This window comes from Brassica napus, chromosome A1 (genome assembly GCF_020379485.1).
Source record: "Brassica napus cultivar Da-Ae chromosome A1, Da-Ae, whole genome shotgun sequence".
NCBI classification, from domain to species: domain Eukaryota; kingdom Viridiplantae; phylum Streptophyta; class Magnoliopsida; order Brassicales; family Brassicaceae; genus Brassica; species Brassica napus.
This window is the reverse complement of record NC_063434.1, coordinates 13,473,277-13,494,028: the sequence shown is the minus strand read 5'-3', so window position 1 is coordinate 13,494,028 and position 20,752 is coordinate 13,473,277. Positions and strand designations below refer to the sequence as shown.

At 33.8% G+C, this 20,752-nt stretch overlaps 4 protein-coding genes and 1 long non-coding RNA gene across 8 annotated transcripts; 3 read left to right on the top strand and 2 right to left on the bottom strand.

Annotated features, from left to right (window-relative positions):
• Positions 1-1,780: 1,780 nt before the first annotated feature.
• Positions 1,781-4,434, top strand: LOC106360576 (branched-chain-amino-acid aminotransferase 3, chloroplastic). The gene is made up of 9 exons (XM_013800196.3): positions 1,781-2,040; positions 2,122-2,204; positions 2,295-2,472; positions 2,815-2,994; positions 3,074-3,304; positions 3,384-3,500; positions 3,674-3,769; positions 3,879-3,991; positions 4,087-4,434. The coding sequence occupies exons 1-9, from the start codon at positions 1,912-1,914 to the stop codon at positions 4,202-4,204; spliced, it is 1,245 nt and encodes a 414-aa protein (XP_013655650.1). The 5' UTR covers positions 1,781-1,911; the 3' UTR covers positions 4,205-4,434.
• Positions 4,435-4,688: 254 nt separating this feature from the next.
• LOC106358754 lies at positions 4,689-7,439 on the top strand. Its single transcript, XM_013798557.2, has one exon. It carries the CDS (start codon positions 4,689-4,691, stop codon positions 7,437-7,439), a length of 2,751 nt encoding a protein of 916 aa, XP_013654011.2.
• A 382-nt stretch (positions 7,440-7,821) lies between these two features.
• LOC106360577 (probable pectin methylesterase CGR2) lies at positions 7,822-9,793 on the bottom strand. Of its 4 annotated transcripts, none has more exons than XM_013800197.3 (7): positions 9,634-9,793; positions 9,346-9,505; positions 9,207-9,246; positions 8,837-8,875; positions 8,384-8,761; positions 8,254-8,309; positions 7,822-8,136 (listed from the first exon to the last, which is right to left on the bottom strand). In XM_013800197.3, the coding sequence occupies exons 2-7, from the start codon at positions 9,469-9,471 to the stop codon at positions 7,984-7,986; spliced, it is 792 nt and encodes a 263-aa protein (XP_013655651.2). In that variant the 5' UTR covers positions 9,472-9,505; positions 9,634-9,793; the 3' UTR covers positions 7,822-7,983. The 4 variants fall into 4 exon arrangements, with proteins under 4 accessions (XP_013655651.2, XP_013655653.2, XP_013655652.2 ...); XM_013800199.3 differs by having other exon boundaries at positions 8,384-8,758; XM_013800198.3 differs by having other exon boundaries at positions 9,346-9,495; positions 9,634-9,789.
• Positions 9,794-11,873: 2,080 nt separating this feature from the next.
• LOC106359539 (receptor-like protein 44) lies at positions 11,874-13,099 on the bottom strand. Its single transcript, XM_013799216.3, has one exon. The coding sequence runs from the start codon at positions 12,927-12,929 to the stop codon at positions 12,090-12,092; it is 840 nt and encodes a 279-aa protein (XP_013654670.1). The 5' UTR covers positions 12,930-13,099; the 3' UTR covers positions 11,874-12,089.
• Positions 13,100-13,460: 361 nt separating this feature from the next.
• LOC106360579 lies at positions 13,461-17,546 on the top strand. Its single transcript, XR_002664489.2, has 6 exons — positions 13,461-14,247; positions 14,332-14,425; positions 14,518-14,951; positions 16,028-16,230; positions 16,319-16,580; positions 16,650-17,546. It is a non-coding gene; the product is annotated as an uncharacterized LOC106360579 (long non-coding RNA).
• The last annotated feature ends 3,206 nt before the right edge of the window (positions 17,547-20,752 follow it).

The following is a 20,752-nucleotide window of genomic DNA, read 5'->3' as shown; positions in this document are numbered from 1 at the left end:
AAAATTCATCAAGGGTATTATAGATATTAACCGCTCTAACTTTTAACGTGAGAGCTCCGTTGCTAAAAATTACTTCGCAAATAATAGTATAGAGAACGACAGATATATAATATTTTTCGTTTGTCAACTGACAACTACAAAAGAAAAGTAATCTGCCTCTCATTATCTTGCATTATTTTTTTAAAAAAATATTACAGATCACACTTATTTTTTTTCTGTTCAACTAGTATATTAATTAAAAAGTGAAATAACCAAAACTAAGATGATTAACAATTCAATCCGACTTAGAATTCGAATAAGTCAATAAATTAAGGTAACATTAGAATTTGACCCGCACGTACATGCTGATATTTATAATTTATTTTATAAATATATTTCCATTTTAGTGTTATATATTGTGTAATTTAATAATATTATTGTTTATATTTCTTATTCGGCATCATTAACATATAGTGATTTGTTTAATATATTTTACTTTGTTATTAAATTTTATTACTTACTAATATATTTTTGAGTTAGGTACAATAAAATGACATTATGAAATATCAAATAGATAACCTAATTCAAAATATGTTTCTTCTTTAATTTATACATTTTGCTTTTTTTTTGTCATCAACAAACAGACATTTTGCTCTAATACGATTTTTAAATTTATTTATTTATATATAATAAGTAATTATTTAAATAAATAAAAATAGAAAAAAAAATTCAAAATTTTTAAAATAGTTTTTTTTATGTTTTGGAATTATACTTTTTCAAATTCAATTTTTTTTATAAATTTCTTTTTATTTCGAACTTTTTTCTCCATATTTTCTTTTTCAAATTCAAAAGTTCTTTTTGAAACTATTTTAAAAATTTTGTAAAGTATTTGCTTATATATTTATTAGAACCATAAACTCCACATTCTAAAAAACCATATCTCACCCCTCAAGTCTAACTCATAAGTCTAAATTATTTAACCTTAGGATTTTAATGTCTTTTAAAAGTAAGGGTAAAAGTGGTTAGGGTAAAAGTGAAAAATAGTATTATGAATGTAGTATTTTTGACAATTTTCTAATATTATTTTAGTAAATTTTATTGATATAAGATATTTTTTGGATGTTATGATATTAAGTTTTCTTTTTATTTTTAATTAAGATTTCAGATTATTAGATTGCTTTAAATTTTACAGCATATATAGTTTATTTTTTTGTGGTGCATTTCAAAAACTTATTTATTATTATCTATAATTTTATCTTTTGTAAAATTTGAAATACTATCATTGAGTTTGAATATTCAATTTTATATTTTATCAATAAAACTTACACTACTATTTTGAGTTTGGAAGATTACATGAATTATTAATTTGTTTTTGTTATTACATTAATACATTATTTTAGAAAATATATTCTAAATTTTGGTAATATTTTCTAATTTTTTCTCAATAGATTTGTTATAATTAAAATTGAATATATATATATATATAATTGATTTGCATTAATATTTTAAATGAAGTACTAAAATTTCATAGTTTTCTAGTAACATGTTTCTTAAATAGAATATGAAATTAAGGTTAATATATACTGTTTTATTTTTGTATATAAATATTTTAAACAATATATTGTTGAGAGTTTCAAAATAAATAAAAAGATAATATATATAGTTGTAAATATAATATTTTATATTACTAATTATGAAATTAATTAATATGGGTTAAACCTACTGTGGGGGTTGCACATTAAAAACTTGTTTAGATTACTAAATTAATAATACATTATTTAATTTGAGAAACAAATTAAAAACTTGAAAAAAAGGTGTTAGGGTAAAAAGAGAAGCTGAAAGGAAAACGCACATAGCCTCCGTCCGTCCGTCACCCATTACATTACAGACACCCAAAGAGAAAGAAGAAAGAAGAAAGACTCGAAACGAACGATGGAGAGAGCTACACATTCCCCGAGTCTTAATCAAAGTTACCTGCTTTCTCCTTCACGCGCCTCCACCACGCGCCTCCACTCATTCTCCTTCACTCGGAACTTATCGCCATCGACTTCCTCCATCAAGGTCCACTCTTTTTTCTCCCCTTTTCTACACCATTCATTCGATTTCCATCTGACCTCATTTCTCGATTGTATTTATTCACAGCTTCAGCGTTCTTCTTCCTCTGTCTCTTCAAGTGGAGTCTCCCTTACTCGGTGCAACGCCGTGCTTTCAAACTCTTCTTCCAGGTTTGTTTTGAATCACTATCAATTTTCTTTTTGTTTTGTTTTGTTATTGGTGATGAGATTGGTTTTTTTTTTTTTTTTTTTGTGGAGTAGTAAGGATGTTACCGAACTAGCCGACATAGATTGGGACAACATCGGGTTCGGTCTTAAGCCGACCGATTACATGTACGTCATGAAATGTAACCTTGGGGGTGAGTTCTCTAATGGTGAGTTGCAACGTTTTGGGAACATTGAAGTCAGCCCATCTGCTGGTGTACTCAACTACGGACAGGTTTTTGTTTCCTTGTTTCTCAAAGTCCTTTACTGCTGTCTCATTCCGTTTCCTAGTCTCTCAAAGTCCTTTCCTTTACTGTGACAAGTTTCATAGAACGAGCTTAGTCTTTTCTTTGGTAGTAGAAAAGCCTTTCATCCGTTGACTTTTGTTTTCTAGTTGTGTCCTTTAATATAATGAGAGCTTAGTCTAATATGCTAATCAATAATCTTTTAGAGGAGTTCAACGGCTTTGTTTTCCTAGATTCTTGACACTGAAACACAATCTGGCCATGAAAAGATTGGAGTTTATGTTTATAAAAAAAAGTCTTATCTGTGTGTTGTTGTGTACTTCTGTTTGTAGGGGTTGTTCGAAGGGATGAAAGCTTACAGAAAGCAAGACGGTAAGAATATCCTCCTCTTCCGTCCTGAAGAGAATGCCACACGTATGAGATGTGGTGCTGAGAGGATGTGTATGCCTGCTCCTACCATTGACCAGTTTGTCGAAGCTGTCAAAGCAACTGTCTTAGCAAACAAACGTTGGGTATGCAGATGAAGTTATTACAAAAAAGTTTTGTTGGCTGTTATGAGTTAATAATATGATTCGATGTCTTGTTTTTCAGGTCCCACCTCCAGGTAAAGGCTCCTTATATATCAGACCGTTGCTAATGGGAACTGGAGCTGTTCTTGGTCTTGCTCCTGCACCAGAATATACTTTCCTTGTCTATGTCTCTCCTGTTGGAAACTACTTCAAAGAAGGTGTGTCGCCAATCAATTTGATTGTGGAAAGTGAATTTCACCGTGCGACACCTGGTGGTACTGGAGGTGTTAAAACCATTGGCAATTATGCTGCAGTAAGTCAAAGTTGAAGTTGCTAACATCTCTTTGGACTGGCTTATGTACTCACTCACTCATTAACAACTTAAAATGTAGGTACTAAAAGCACAGTCTGTTGCGAAAGCTAAAGGATATTCCGATGTATTGTACCTTGATTGCATCTACAAAAGATATCTTGAGGAGGTCTCCTCATGCAATATCTTCATTGTCAAGGTAAAAGAAAATCAACTCTTTCGGTATTCAGTGATGCCATATAGAGTCTAGGAGATGTCTCAGTGGCACCATCTTAATTTGTGAAGACTTTTGCAAAACATCTCAAGCTACTTATTCTCTTATAAAGAAACCTTTTGACCAAATTGTTGTTGCTTGCTTACTCTCTTTGCCAGGATAATGTGATCTCTACTCCTGAAATAAGAGGAACCATCTTACCAGGGATTACAAGGAAAAGTATAGTTGACGTTGCTCGTAGCCAAGGGCTTAAGGTAATCTCTCTCCCTTTCCTCAGATTCTCAGATCTTTAAAAGGTGATCTTAGTATCACAACTTGCTAGTTGCTAGTGGTCACAGAGAATGTTTATCTGGTATCATGCAGGTGGAGGAACGGAATGTGACAGTTGATGAGTTACTAGAGGCGGACGAGGTTTTCTGCACTGGAACCGCTGTGGTTGTCTCTCCCGTTGGAAGCATTACTTACAAAGGCAAAAGGTAACACAAAAACTGTCTTTTTGTATCCTCATTTAAACAAAAACCCACCAATAAAGTGGGGTCAATCTTTTGCCTGTTTTTTTCTGTTTACGCAGAGTATCGTACGGAGAAGGTAGCTTTGGACCTGTCTCGGAGAAACTCTACACCGTTCTGACAAGCTTGCAAATGGGTCTGACTGAGGATAACATGAAATGGACTGTGAATCTCAGTTGAAAAAAAACAGGCAAAGGCATTGTTTTCTCAATATGACTGTTTAGTTTTTGTTTATCATTTTCATGAAGCCTGCGTTTCTTATTCGTGAAACTATAAACTGGTCGATTTTAAAAAGTGGAGATCTTGCAACTTAGCTGCTGCTTCTAGATCAACAGATGTTGTTACCTTGTACCAAAAAACTTGTAGTTGTGTTTGAAGCCACCAATATAAATAAATTTCCGGTTCCTATTTTTAAATGTTTCAAAACCGGTGTACCAGCGGCCGGGTCAAATCAAATCAGCGCATCTGAAAACAATTGGGCCTTTAAGATGACCAATCTTACTTGATTAGGGGTTTTGTACAATTTTAGAGTTTAAACATCTCATGATTCTCATTTCTCTGATGACTGATCTACGCCCCATCAGCTTATGTTCAGTGATGTATAAAGTCATTTCCAAGATTCTCATTTTTGTTTAGGGATCTTCCACCTAAAGTCACAGAAAGTATGAACCGTCTCCTAATCAGGGAAGTATCTCCGGAAGACATAAAAGAAGCTGTTTTCTCTATTAAACCAAATAGTGCTCCGGGAGCTGATGGTATGTCCAGTCTTTTCTTTCAGTCTTATTGGGATATAGTTGGTGATCAGCTAACCAAAGAAATTCTTAGTTTCTTTGAGACTGGTATAATGCCTTCGGAATGGAATTATACCCAGCTTTGTCTCATCCCCAAAAAGAAAAATGCGACTTTGATGACTGATCTACGCCCCATCAGCTTATGTTCAGTGATGTATAAAGTCATTTCCAAGATTCTCGCCTCAAGACTTAAATCTATTTTACCAGAAATAGTCTCTCATTCTCAGTCTGCTTTTGTCTCGGATAGACTAATCTCGGACAATATTATTTTGGCTCATGAGTCAATTCATAGCCTCAGAACCCATGATTTTGTCTCAAGCAATTTTATGGCAGCAAAAACTGATTTGTCAAAAGCTTTTGACAGAGTAGAATGGAATTATCTGAAGGCCATTCTCTTATCTCTCGGCTTTCATCCTAGGTGGGTTGCTTGGATTATGGAATGTGTTTCTACAGTCAAATATTCGGTTCTTCTCAATGGCCAAGCTTATGGTTTCATTTCTCCCAACCGTGGTCTTAGACATGGCGATCCCATATCTCCTTTCCTTTTTGTTCTCTGTGCGGAAGGACTCTCCCATATGCTCAACCAAGCTTCTGATAATGGTCAGTTAAGTGGTATTCAATTCTCTAATGATGGCCCTGCAATTCATCACTTATTTTTCGCAGATGATAGTCTGTTTCTCTTCAAAGCTAACATTGATCAATGTAAAGTTTTTCAAGAGATCTTCAAAAAGTATGAAGAAGCATCTGGTCAGGTCATTAATTTAGCCAAATCTTCTCTCACCTTTGGCAAAAACATTGATCCTCACTTAAAAGGCCAGATTCAGACACAGCTTGGAATTTTCTCAGAAAGTGGAGCTGGTTCCTATCTTGGTCTTCCGGAGTGTTTTAGCGGTTCTAAGGTAGAACTACTTAACTATATTTATGACAAGATGAAAGGAAGAATGTCGAGTTGGTATTCAAAGTTTCTTTCCCAAGCAGGAAAAGAAATTATTATAAAATCTATTGCACTTGCAATGCCTATTCATGCGATGACATGCTTCCGGTTACCTAAAACCACTTGTAAAAATCTCACCTCAGCTATGGCCAGTTTCTGGTGGAGATCTTCGGAAGATAAAGCTAAGATACACTGGTTAAGCTGGGACAAGTTATGCATTCCAAAAGATCGTGGTGGAATGGGTTTCAAAGATATTGAAACCTTCAACCAAGCTCTTCTTGCCAAACAAGCTTGGAGGATTTTGTCTTCTCCCTCTTCTCTTCTCAGCAGATTTTTAAAGAGTAGATATTTTCCTAATGGCTCTTTCCTTCCTGCCCCTCTTGGATCTAGACCCTCGTTTGCTTGGAGGAGTATACTTTTTGGCAGAGAACTTCTTTCTAAAGGTCTGAGGCTTATGGTTGGGAACGGTTCCTCAATTTCAGTCTGGTCTTCTCCTTGGCTGGTTGATGGTGAGCGTATGCGAATTCCTTTGATGAAGAACATTTTAGTTGATCTTAATCTTAGAGTTAATCATCTCCTGCTGCCTAACTCTCATCTTTGGAATCAAAACTTATTGGATGATCTTTTCTTTCCTCAAGACAAGGAAATCATCCAAAAAATCAAACCAGTTTTAACTTCTCCAGATTACTTCATTTGGAATCATACTCGCTCTGGAGAATATTCGGTTAAATCTGGCTACTGGTTTGCAGAAAGAGAAGCCAAGAAAGACGCATTTATCTCAGGTGGTTTACTTCCTTCCTTAAATGGTATCAAAGATCTCATTTGGTCTACAGACTCTGCTCCAAAAATAAGAATTTTTCTATGGAAAGTCATAAGTGGAGCCATCCCTGTTGCTGATAATCTGATTGAAAGAGGTATGAAGATTGACTCACGTTGTCAGATTTGTGGCCTAGAGGGAGAATCTCTAAATCATGCTCTCTTTGTCTGTACGGTTGCGAAACAAATTTGGGCAGAAAGTAACTTTCCTCACCCTGAACCTGGCTTTGACCCTTCCTCTGTCTACTCCAACATTTTTTATGTTCTAAAGACAAGAAGGAATAACTTAATCCCAGAGAAGATCAGAAGAAGTGGACCTTGGATTATTTGGTCGATTTGGAAAAACAGAAACTCCTTCTTGTTTGAAGGAAATCTTTCCTTGGGTCCATCCTTTATCAAAGAAATTTTCGAAGAAGTTGATCATTGGTTTATGGTTAAAAACATGGAATTTCAAGAAAAATCCATTGATCTCGCAAGGAAAAAGAAGATCCTCTTTGGTTGGAAACCTCCTCCTATAGGTTGGTTAAAGTGTGACATTGCCTCTTCCTGGGACAAGATCAATAATCAAAGTGGAGCGGCATGGATCCTCCGTAATAGAGAAGGTAAAGTTCTTCTTCATGGAAGGAACTCTTTTGTAGGCATACATAGTAAGACTGATGCCTCTTTTGAAAGCTGGAAATGGGCCATGGATTGCTTGAAAACGCTTCACTTTAACGCCATTGTGTTTGCTAGTGAAGACAATGCTTTGATTGCTGCTATCTCTAAACCTTCAGCTTCGCCTTCCTTAAAGTTTTATTCTTCAAAGACTATAGCCTTGCTCCATCAATTTGTGGATTGGAATGTTCAATTTCACACTCCTAAAGACATGAGCTAAGCTAATTGCTGATAGTGTGATCAAAGGGAACCGGTTTCATTCATACATTGCTGTTGGGTTTCCCTTATGGCTTAGACATTTGTTTAGTTAAAGTCTTTTGTTTTACATTTTGTCAGCCTGTAATCATCCGGATAATCACATCCTATGTATTATTACATTTTTCAGTGTGAAAAAAAAAGATTCTCATTTCTCTGTTTCTTGAGTATTTAACTCTCAGTCTTTACTAATCTTGACGAAAATTGCTGGATATTTTCCCTAGAATTTTGGAATACGTCATGTGAAATGAAGAAAAATACAGAGAATGATATTGACCATGTCTTTTTGTAAGGGATAACCTTAGGTTCCACTGCTTTAAAGATGACAAGTGTTCATGTGGAGACTATTGGTGACAATGATGAATTTAAACTCAATAGGGAAAAATTGTGTTGATGGGAATACAAAGGGCAAAAACTTTGTTACAAAATACAAAGGAGAATATTGATTATGCTATTTTGTTTTTCTTCTTACGTGTGAATATGGTTTAGTGTGGAACAGTGGTGGCTGATTAATGTAATGGCTTGAGGTGGAAGACTTGGCAGGCTGGTTTGTATGATCCTTTGGAAACAGCTTGTTCAAACTTCTTGTTTGGTCCTTCGTTTTCTTCTAAGCTTGTCTGGACGAAGAATCGGTTCCACCATGATGCGCTACGCATTTTAGCCTGCAATAAGAAAGATTAAGAACTGCCAATTTAATCATGTGTTCAATGCAAACGGCTAGCTACAATAAACTATTATAATGCCACTTATAAACTAACAGAGAGAGAACAGGAACTTACGGGACGTCCGAATTTAGACAGTTCAGCAACTTTAGCCTTTTGCTGACCAGGGAGACCTAGAAAAGAGTCGAAGTTCAAAAGTCAGAAACCAAAAACTCGAATGATAGATTTTATTACTCTCAGAGTTTACCTGCAAAAAGAACAACACCATCTGAAGCAACTCTAGCAAGTTCAGGGAGGGTCTTGTTAAGGTACTTGGGGGAGAGATAATCGAGAGCATCTGAGACGATCACAAGAGAGAAAGATTTCGGCCTGTAGGGGAGAGGGAACTTGATATCAGCGACACGGACAAGGCCTTTGCTGACAAGACTCTTGCAGTGAGAATCAGCATCCTCGATGTCATAAGGTTCGACACCCCAGGCTTCAGTGTCATCCTCTTTCAAGAGAGTGGAAACGACAGAGCAAGTCTCAGGGCCTACGTGCAACACCTTGCGCATCCCATCTCCATAGGCCTTCTTAAGAAGAGAAACGGCTCTTTGGACTTGTGATGTGCATGAGTAGTCACCTGCTAAATTCATCAAAAAAAGCTGATAAGATAGATGACTCAATGCCAGATGAATTCACATGTATTGAAAATGAGAACCTGAAACTTTGCTGACTTCTTTGACACTTTTAAAGATTCCTGTATTCCACAAGAAAAATCACTACTTAGACGCAAAAAAAAAAAAAAAAAAGACTTAAAGTCATGTTCGTTTGGTTGCCGCAGTTTTCGGCGTCGGCGTCAGCGTCAATGAAAATAGTTGTTGTTCGTTTCGTAGACGCTGACGCAGTTGTAATCGCAGACGCAGATTTTTTCGGCAATCGATGCGAGGACGCAGCGTTTAGACGCAGACGCAGTACCGGCGTCAATGAAACGAACAAGAGTTTATTAAAAAAATTGACGCCGACACAGCTGCAGGTAGCTGCGTCAACCAAACGAACAGCACTTTATTTATACACAAAGATGAGAATACCTGGACCACTGTAAGCATACCAAATGAGAAGGCAAGCCCCCTGGAAATCGACAACAAATGATTATTAGATATTAAAAACAAAAAGAAATAGAAGGAAGATCCGATAAAGAGGAACAAGGAAGGAAGGAAGGAAGGATACAAGAAGAAGAAGGCAAATAGACAAAAGAGGAGAAGAACGAGACTTGGAGTGGGAAGCTCCTCCAGCAAAAGGGAAGCTTCCACCTTCTCCTACACGCCGTGTTGAACCTGCTTGCCTTCTCGCCATTATTATGATCCCAGAGAGCTCAACCTATTCGAATCTACCAACCATTAATAACGAATTTCATCAAAAACTAATCAGATTAACGCATAGATCTATCAAAGAAGACCAAGGAAACCCAATAAGCTCCTGAAGAAATCGACAAGAAGAAGAAGAGAGAAAATCTACCTCTTAGATCAAAAATTATACAGAAGAATAAAACAATGGTGTTGGGATCTGAGATCCGAGAAAATGCGCTTTTCTCACTTGAATCAATTTACTAATGTAAGAGGAGGAGAAGACGAAGAAGAAGAAGCTTCGCAAAGTGTTCACTCCTATATATGATGCGCTGTTTCCAAAATGACGCCCCATTTTAACATAGCTTAACCAAACCCCTTGCCGTTTTGTTCATTTGTAAACGACATACAGTTATGTATTTGTTATTAGTATCGATTATTGAAACAGAGATTACGCAACTCAATGGAAGCAATTTCACAAACAAAACTATTCTTCACCCGCTAACTCTTTCATCCTCATCTTATCTTCACCTCTCTACAACTTCTTCAAGAGTCAATTGAAATGCTTCCACCAAGTTAGAATGAAAGATGGAACTAAAGTAGGTATCTATTTTTACCTATATGGGTAGATCTAATATGAATCCAATACTGTCATTAATAAGCAATTTTCTGAATAAACAATCAACTCATACATTTTAATAGTAGTACATGTGTACCTTAAAGTTATAAACATGATCCTTGACGGGTTATCAACCAACTTACCCAGCAGGAAGGATGGACTGGACTCACTTGAGTGTAATATCTAAAGTGGTAAGAAGCTGCCTTCAAACACCTAAGAGTTGAGTTTCAAACTTGACAGTTTGATTAAGAGAGTTTTGAAGCATTTTGAATTATACCGCTCGCTCACTGCAGTAGAGACCGGTCCGGTCCTTGTTAAAGCACTTGTCAAAGTCCATTTTCCCTAACCAAAAAAATTTCAGGAAGTAGACTAAATACATGCTACTTTAGAAGCTGGTGAAGATAGTTACTAATGGAGCAAGAGAAGAATGATCCATCGGTTTATGTTTAACTGTCGAACATTTACGCAGGCCGGTTTGTGGAAACGAGCAGAAGAGCTGAGAGAAGCCATTAATATGATATTATGATTTGGAGCTATAAAGCAACGAGGCTGCAGCTGGATGAGATTGTGATTTAATTCGGTTTAGTCTTTGTAAATGTAAGGTGCTAACACCCATTACTTGTTAAAGAAGGCTAATTGAAATTATATATATATATTTATTCATAGTTATTGAATTGAATATTCGTAACATTATTTTAACGGAATTTGTAACATTATTGCACTGAAAATTTTATAAAATGTATAGACGGAAGAGTGATTTACCATCCTTTTAATTTCAAAGATATAATTAAGACTAGTTTTTCAAAATAAATTAAAAATCATGAGACACTTTTGTTTAAAATAAAGTAAAAATCATGAGACTCTTGGGGATGATAATGATTTATCTGACAGTCCACTGGCATGAACGTAGTAACCAAATCAGTATCGGCTCCACCTGTCGCTCACAGAGTCGCAAGTACCGGCGTACCGCACCGTTCCTACTGTATTTAGAATTTTAACGCTGTATTTAGAAAAGGACTAGTCTTTTAAAATTTTACATATATCAAAAATTAAATATACTCATTTTTAAGAAGTTAATACTTTATTTATTTCACAATGCATTCCACTCATATACTCATATTTAATTTATATTTTATTGTTAAAGCAAAATATATTAATTAAGCTTTCTTACATTAATTTTTAAAATATAAAAGGATAATTAAAACATCGATTATTTAAATTTAGAGTGAATGTATAATTTTAATATTCTTGGTTTATTATTTTTGCAACTGTGGTTTCTTACAAATATTTTGCTCAGTACGAGAGTGTATGCTAAACAGTTTTTAACAAGATATTTAATAACTGGTTGTGCTAAACAGTTTTAGGTATTCTTTTGTGGTTTGAATGATTTTTTTTTCAGATATTTGGTAATAGACTTATAATTTTTATTTGATAATTTATTTTTTGGATTGGATTTGATAATCAATTGATTCAAAACAGATTTTATGTAATATATAACATTGTCCAAAATCTAAATATTATTCAAATATGTCTGATAGAAATATTTACAGATATCCAAAATATTTAAAGTAAATAATTTTTTTTTAAATATCTCTATGAGTTTTAGTTGTTCAAGAACTACCTGATCGAAAATATTTAATCCTAAACTCTATTCAAAAATATTTCTAAAATTAAATAATATCAAATTCAGATTTGAACCAGTTTGGATTCAGAATTTAGATTTAGTTTTCTTCAGTTCTGTTTTTGCTTCACCTTCTATAATAAGACTAAATTTACAGAATTTACTCGAAAAAGATGTTGAATACGATAAAATAAATATGAAAAGTTGCAAGTTTGTTCTTAACAAAATCTTTAAAAAAAACTTTCAAATAACAAAAATCCCAAAGAACGAATATACCAAAAAAAAACTCACGCATACCACCAATTGATGAATATTGGAATCATCTTGTTTCAAAAACAGCCGTGATTAATTAATTATAACATTTTAAGAAAAAATCCTTAATTAAAATTTAGTAATCAGGCATTGATTGACTAATCTTGCCTTCTTCTTCAGCAGCCATCTTCTTCTCAGTGATCCTCAACCAAATACAAACACCTGTGAAACTAATCATCAAGCTCACCACTCCACTTCCAAGCCCTATCCCGACGATCGCCATCACCGATAAGTCTTTGCCCTTCACCATATCCTGCAACGGATACCCGTACAACCCCTTGTTCCCCACGAACGAGCTCGCGTTAAACCTCGGAAAACTCCCTGTCCTGTTCGACAAGTATGTCGGAATCTGGCCGGAGAGTTTGTTGTTCGACACGTCAAACGCAGACAGCCTCGCCAAGAGTCCTAGCTGCTGAGGGATTTGACCGGAGAGCTGGTTATCATGGAGGTCGATGACGTTCAGGTAAGCGCAGAGAGCTAACTGCGGAGAGATTTCGCCGGAGAGACGGTTTGATGAGAGGTTGAGTACGGCGAGGTTAACGAGAAACTGTATCTCCGGCGGGATGTCACCGGAGATCTGGTTTGACGATAGATCCAAGGACTGGAGGTTGGTGCAGTTGGAGAGAAACGGAGAGATTGAGCCGCGAAGTGAGAGGCTAGTGAGAGAAAGCTTATAGATTCTGCCATTGTTACAGGTGGCGCCAGGGAGGTAAGAGGTGAAGCCGGAACAAGGGTTGGAGAAGACGTTGTTTGTCCAGTTCCGGAGATTACGCGCCGGATCCTCCAAGCTTTGTCGGAGATTCTTCAAACACGCCTCGTCGTTTGGATCAGCGGAAGCTAAACGCCGTGCCGTTTCGAAGCTTAGTAAAAGGAGAAGGAGTAACCGGTAGCTAATAAACCGGTGACTCCTCGCCATCTGTTTCCGTCGTCGTCAGAGAGATTTCGCCAAGGTTGAAGAAAAAAGTGGAGTTTCCATGTGACTGTCAACGAAAAAGGAAACGGTTGCAGAACATTTGTACTTGAGAAAGTGTGTTGTGTAATAATACGGCGCGTGTTAGCATATCGTGCGTAGGATAGAAGTGGAACTTAAATGGAGGGATTAGATTGAATTGATTGTCCTGGGGCTGGATGTGATTAATTATACATTTATACTGCTGTTTTTCAACTTTAATTATTCTTTAAATGTATATACCAAACACACACTCATGCTTAACATCTTTAATCATGCCATCCAATGTCTTAAAAACAAATTTTAGATTTAAAATAAGCTTATAGAATACTGTATCTGTATTGTAGATAGATTAAATTATTTATGTATATAGTTTTATTTAATCAAAATGGGTTAAAAAGGAAATCATAACCCCCCCATTTACTTTTCCCCCTTTTTTAGAATTTTGTGGTCCAGTAATTTGAATGCATGTGTGTTCATGGTATTGCAGGTCAAACAAGTTTTTTTCTTAAGCCACTAACCCAATGTCACAAAAGAAAATCGTGAGATGGTGCTTTACACTATTTCACCTCACTATTTAACACGATCATACTATATGCAACATAATAATAGGTGAAAAAAAATAGTGCTGACAAAAAAAATAATAGGTGAAAACTATTTGAATGTTTAATGGAGGTTGACATGTACAGTTGGGGATGTAAGAACCACTAGGCATCGTTTTACTTGTTAGCCCATTTTCAACTTATACAAAGCCCACCCAATTTAAAGAAAGTTGGACATCTAAGATCTTGGGCTTGGGTCTTGCTATTTTTTCTTTGTCTCAGAGTTTCGTACCTTCTAGGTTGAATACTGAGCACCATTATCCCAGTTTCTGATTAAGGTTTCTCTTAATAATGGGTGATTTAATTAAATGAAAATGAAATAAATAGGCAGTTACCGATCCTTAATATGGCTATTTGGGAAACGCTGAAGAATGGGTTTTCAAATACACGTGTCAGCTTAAGAAGAAAATGAGACTTATATTTTTTTTTCTCTTCTCTTTCTTTTTTTTCTTCCTTTCTTCCTTCGTGTTCTCCGTCTTCGAAGAGTCTTGTCTTCGTGTTCTCCGCAGGACGACGGTCCGTTCCTCACCGACGATCCCATCCTCCGCATCAATCTCATCGCCTTCTTCTGTAACTCTTCTCCGCATCAAAGGCATCACCTTCTTCTGTAGCGTCTTCTCCAGAATCCCATATCTTCGTTCTTTTCTGATTGCATGGCGGCGAACAGTCAAGGGTAAGCAAAGGTGATTCTATTAATCTTGTTTTACTAGATTCAAGTTTTTTATTTTTTATTTTTCTAATCGATTGAGTTTCTGGGTTGTGAATAGGGGAGGGATGATGAGGATTGGATCGATCACACCTGAATATGCATTCGATGATGAGGATTCGATCGATCTTGCGTGTTTCCATTCCACGAAGCTGGTAAAGTCTCGACCTGTCTAATAAAACGTTGTTGATCCTTCTCCGAGTATAGGATGAAAGCGATAACCTTTGTGCTGTTTTGTTTGTTGTAGGTGTGTTTGTTCAGTGGATGCTTGCGTTTTTGTGGATCTTTAAGGCCTTTGTCGAGGTAATGATTCATGCTTTAGTCTTGTTGGAGGCTTAATTAGGAGCGGATTGTTTTGTTGCCTATTAACTGATTTAGTCTTGTTAGAAGTTTAATTGATTGAGATGTATATGTGATCAACTTAAGAGCTTTGTTATTGGATTAACTGACTTATGTTGAAGAATGTATATGTGATCAAGTTAAGAGCTTTGTTTATTGAGTTGTTGCAGTGAATGATCTCTGTTAATTACATTGTTTTGATGTAAAGAGCTCTTCATTCTCTTTATTAATTCTTTTCTGTGTCTTGATTGTTCTGTGTGAGGTGTGTTCGTGGTTGAGGGTGTTGTGGCACAGACAAAGACATCTACTTCTTCGCAACCACAACCAGAGACTATTATTGAGGTAAGCTTGTCTTTACTCTTCTTAAAGTCTGCCTTTATTCTTTATAGCTTGTCTGGAAAGTAGTAGTCACGGAAGTTGCTTTTTTCTTGTTAGTTTGTAGTCTCATTGTCTTTAAAATGAGATAGACCCTTTGTGGCTTTTCACTCTTGTAATGAAAGTACTCTGTTTTCTTTGCGGCATTTCACTCTTGTAATGAAATTCAAGTACTATTTTTTATTTTAAGTGGTTTTATTCACAGTGTTCATCCAAGTATCCTCTTCTCTTTCTCAACTACTTTCATCATATTCTTCTAAATTTCACAAACATTCATCTCAATCTCACATACATATAAAGGTCGTGTTTTTATGTTTTTATTTTAAATCTTATGTTGAAAATGTTTTATTTTAATATGTTTTATTTAATAAATAAATTTTATGTTAAAAAATTATAATTTTTTTTTAAGAAACCACCATTGGAGGCACAAAATCAAACAGTTTCTCTACTAGATTTCTTATGTCCACTAAGTACACTTATATATTTAAATAATCATTAAGAAACACTAATGAGTTTCTATGGATAATGGTGCTCTAATAATCTATCTATCTATGATATAATAGTACAGTTCTCTCTTTTCCTATGATTCGAACCCGGGTAATTAATAATATAAACACCAACATTTATACCACTAAACTAAAGGATACTTTGTACATTGATAGCCGAAACTAATATATATATATATTTATGAAGGTTGAAAACCTTTGCTTCTTCAGTTTTCTCTGAGGACCGGACCTACAAGTGTATTATGAGTTTCGTTTTTAAATGAGGTTCATCACGTTATATGAAAAAAAAACAACAATTATAGTTTTTTCTATATTGTAAACTGTCTTCGTTTAACATGAGTTAGGGTTCTTTTCATCATTGTCTCAGAAAAGTCTGAGTTACAGAGTTGCGCCGTGTGTCTGTTCGTAATCTATTTTTTTCACCGGTGAACTCTTCATCTCCCCATTTTAAATCGTTTGATCTTAAATGTTTCTGATTTGTAGCCTTTTTTGATGAACCCAATCTACATTTTCACAAAACTCATTGATTCTTCTTAGCTTCGATCTTCTAGAAAATGTCTCTATGCCTCTCCAGTTCCTCAAACCGGTGTTTCCGGCATCCGTCACTCAACTTTCGGGTCTCTCCGTGTTGGTCGTAGTAGTCAGAGCATAGCCTCTAACCTCCTCGCTTATGGGATTCCCTGAACTTCAAGAAAGACAGTGAGTTTATGGGAATCACGGTTCTCTTTCTTGATGAAAAGGTAAGTTAATCTTCGATTTATCACACTTATTTAATATAATTGTTTTTAATTGATTTCCTCATTCTTTGTTAAATAATATTATTTACAGATTTCGTGATTCATGGGTTTATTCCCGCCGAACGTGCTAATCATTACATGTCAACCGGTTCCATTGTGAAAGTCGATTGTTTTGAGGTTGCTAGGTGCTCAAACATGTATAAGATAATTTATATACATTCCTCATTCGTTTCATCTTACCAACTATTATTGATGAAGTCATCACGAGTGCTCCTGAGATCAATCTCCAATCATAATTAGATTGTTTGACAATTTCCAAGTGATTGCGAACACAAACCTAGAAGTACTCCCAGGTATATTATCATATTACATTTGGGTTTATAACATGTTTCGTTATCAGAACTGATATTCAAAACTCGCAGATATGGTTGGGAAAATCAATTATGTCCAAGGCTCTGACCTTAGAAAAGAAACAACTCGAGTCGTTATCCGTCTCCTCATTGATCCGTAAGAAACAATCAACACACAATTCCTTTTATATTATTATATATATTGTGCTAACATCAATAATCAAAAATATTTCCTACCCAAATTATGTGGTCGTCAATTTATCTCCCTTACTTATCAAACTAATTTTACACAAACCTTTATTTTACAGCTTAAAAGAAACCACAACAACCCAAACAATCAAAACACCAAAAACTAGAATTCCAAAAAAGACGAATCATTAATGATTACCTCTCTTTTTTGTTTAATCTTAGAAATAAATTTCAAAACAAATATACCAAACCAATCACCTCAACTAAAACTCAACGACACATACATCGAGTCAGCTAAACAAATACAAACTACACGGCCAGCTATTTAACAATTTACAAACTTACTTTCGCAACGAAGAAGACAAAGACGAACCAAGATCAGTGAAATTACCTAAATAAAAAAAAAGTATAGTAAGTTATGAACTCTGGATGATACAACTAACAATGATTCTTGTTTACATATTACCCATCAAATAAAAAATAAGCAAATACAACCACAACATGCGATACAAGAGACAATACCGACAGACACAAAGGCGACAACAACATCTCCACATGCTCACTCCTCTTGTCTTATAAAAATAGGTTACATGCCCAATGTCAACAGGCCAATGCTATTGTTTTCTTATGAGAAATACATAAATTCGTATAAAACTCATTAAAGCCCTAATACTCAGAACTTTCACTCATTTTATAGTTATTTCTACAAGTCTTCATGTATTTGTTTTAAAGGTCCGGTAAGAACAAAATGTTTAAAAATAAAATAAAAACATATAACAAACATAATAAGGATAATACAAATTATTACTTAATACACACAACTTACACAATTAAACTGGAGAAAAAATATCCAGAAACAAAAGGTACTCTCAACAACTTTAATATAATTTATGTACTCTCAACAGTATAAGAAACAAATTAAAAAGACAAACAAACAATAAGTCTCAGTGATACAACAAACAACAACGCAAACTATATCAATCACAGTACTAACACAGTTTAGTCCTTCATAAGTGGAAAACAATGCATACACAGTTCATCATCACAACTCTAACCCTATAACAATAAAAAATAGTTGAAAAATAATTCAAAACGCAAAATTTATAACTACAATAACCCTGGTAAATATTGAGATGAAACAAGAACTCTATCCACAACCCCCGCTTGCGTAGTTTTGTATATGGGATCTCGTGTAGTTAGAAGTCTAGTATTTAAGATTATTGCAAATTGTCAATGGCATTCAACTTCATATCTTTGTTCCACTTGCATATGTATCAAGTGTCTTGCTTAGTTGTCGATTTGTTACGATTTTGTACATTATAAATTTGGGGTCTGCTCTCTTTAAAAGTGATGATCTTGTAATTAGTTTTACAAATTATGTATTTACTCATATGTATGCCATCAGGCCATGTGATGTAATCAATGTAAATAAGGAAGGGGTCATTTCATGCATGCATGCTCTTCTAAGATTTACTTCAATAACATTTTTTTCGCAATGCATACTGTTGTTAGCCCGACTCTGGCCTGTGCTAGAGGTGCATTTGCAAAAGTTCCATTTTGCTTTTTGACCTTTTTAGCTTAGATTAGGTCATATTATATTTTTTTCTAAAACAGTGAAGAACAAAAAACAAAATCTTAGTGAACTAATTTGTACGTCTACCAAACCGGAAACAAATTGAGATTACAAAAATCAAAATAATTTTGGTTGATTTTATTTTTTGTATAAATAAATTAAAATGATAATATTCAAACTAATATTCAAAAATTGTAAGATCATACCTTAAAATTACTACTATAATAAAGAATAAAAAATAATAATGAAATTATCATAGTAAATTTCCAAAAAAATATACTCTAAAAGTTTAATTTTAGTGGACTTCACAGTGTCGTAAAATTTTAACCTAATTACAATTTTTGTCTTCCTATATAAATGAAATTTATGAAATCTCTCTCTAAAATCACTGCAAAAGTTTATAAAACTCTCTCAATTCTGTAAAACTCTCTTATTTCTTTCTAAATTCTTTGAATATGAAGAAAAACTTTTGTTTGATTATTAGTTTTTCTCATGTCTTTTTCACAATATTATCGTGTTGTTATATATATTATCATTCATGGTTTTCATCTCCCCCCTCTAAAAATATAAGTTTTAGATCTATAGATTTTAAATGTGTATTTTTTTTGTTTATATTCAAATAAAATTATAGATTCAAACTGCATTTACTTTGCTACTATTTTATCTTATAAAGTTTATTTTTGATTTTTTCAGATTTAGAATTATCTGATAGAGTAGACTTCTAATGAAGTTTGCTTAAAAGTTCAAGTTAATAGAGTTCAAATGAAGTCTACTAAACCACAAATTTTAAGCAACAAATATATGACTTTGATTTTTTTCTCATCTGTTTTTTCATAATTTTATCTTATTTTACAGATATTTTCTTCCATGGTTTTTATCTCCTCCTTCCAAAAATGTAAGATTTATATCTATAGATTTTAAATGCGTATTTTTGAATTTATATGTAAATAAAGTTACATATTCAAACTATATGCCTTTATTTTACTACTATTATATCTTATTTTAATCTGTATTTTTGTTTTTATTGAACTAAATTTATAGATCCGAACTCTATGTTTTTGCTTTGCTAGGTAAAAAGAACTATTTTGAAATACTTTTCAGAACAAACTATTTTTAAAAATTTTAATGTATATCTTAAGATCTAATTTTTTTTGTTAGTGTAGACTTCTAGTAGACTTCAAATAAAGTCTACTAAACCGTTAATTTTATGTAGACTTTATAAGAAGTCTACTAAAATATGATTAAAATTTTTATCTTATGTTTTTTCATAATTTTATCTTATTTTGCACATACTCGTTTCCAAGACTTCATTTGAGACATCAAGATTATGAATAATCAAACAAACTCTCGAATTTTTTAATAAATTGCTTTGTAATAATTTATCATCATAAAATATTCTGTAAATAATTATTTTGATGCATAATCTATAAACATTGTATTCATTTTTTTTGTTTACTTGTATAATATATTAATTTCTGCGAGTTATCAACTTTTTCACAAGATACCTAATCAATCAAACAGTTAAACCCACCATAAGCTAAAATAATAACTAACACACACATGTGCAAGAATAAAATCTATACAAACTTCACAAGAAGTTAAGAGTAAAACTAATAACAAAAACTTTCCAATATTTCTCAAGCGTATACTTCAAATAATAAAAATACAGAAGCAGACTTCTAAGTAAGTCTACACTTATTATTTAACAACCTAATCAAACAAGAAATTTCTTAGTTCCATAATTATAACACATAATCTTTTGAAATTTATTCAAGACTAGGGGTGTCAAAATGAGTTAAAGCTCATGATCTGGCTCAGCTCAGTTTGATTTTCCACGAGCATGAGCTCTCCTTTTTAGGCTCATTTAGTAAATGAGGTTAATGATCGAGCTTAAATTAGATCACGAGTTATATGAACGATTTTTAATGAACATGAGCTAACTCATGAGGTTAGTCATTTTATACTTTATATATATATATATATGTGTGTGTGTGTGTAGATGACTTCTATTTTTCTTATGGATAGTTTCTATATTAATCATATTTATTTTCTAAAATTAAAATGTAAAACCAAAAAGCTGTAAATATACATAAAAATGTATAAGAATATTGATATCAATTCTCAGAACGAGCCGTTCCTACACTAGGAATTTTGAAACATTTGCTTCTGTTAAATAAATTTGGAAACTTTTTATAGGGCATATTTTTATATAGTTTGTCCATGAACAAAACGTTATTGATTGATTCATATTTTTTACTATTATAACTTAGATGTCAATATGACAAGTTAATTATATCCTATTATTTTACAGTTACATCCTAATATGTTCATCTTCTTTTCTTCTATCATAAAACTTTGTTTTTCTTCATATTTTAATTTTTTATCTAATATTTTATCTTATTTGTTTATTAAT

Coding starts and splice junctions, on each gene's coding strand:
- LOC106360576 (XM_013800196.3), top strand. CDS start 1,912: ATGGAGAGAGCTACACATTCCCCGAGTCTTAATCAAAGTTACCTGCTT. Junction 2,205..2,294: donor CTTTCAAACTCTTCTTCCAG/GTTTGTTTTGAA, acceptor TTTGTGGAGTAG/TAAGGATGTTACCGAACTAG. Junction 2,473..2,814: donor GTGTACTCAACTACGGACAG/GTTTTTGTTTCC, acceptor TTCTGTTTGTAG/GGGTTGTTCGAAGGGATGAA.
- LOC106358754 (XM_013798557.2), top strand. CDS start 4,689: ATGAACCGTCTCCTAATCAGGGAAGTATCTCCGGAAGACATAAAAGAA.
- LOC106360577 (XM_013800197.3), bottom strand. CDS start 9,471: ATGGCGAGAAGGCAAGCAGGTTCAACACGGCGTGTAGGAGAAGGTGGA. Junction 8,876..9,206: donor GTATGCTTACAGTGGTCCAG/GTATTCTCATCT, acceptor TGTGGAATACAG/GAATCTTTAAAAGTGTCAAA. Junction 8,762..8,836: donor AGAAGTCAGCAAAGTTTCAG/GTTCTCATTTTC, acceptor TGATGAATTTAG/CAGGTGACTACTCATGCACA.
- LOC106359539 (XM_013799216.3), bottom strand. CDS start 12,929: ATGGCGAGGAGTCACCGGTTTATTAGCTACCGGTTACTCCTTCTCCTT.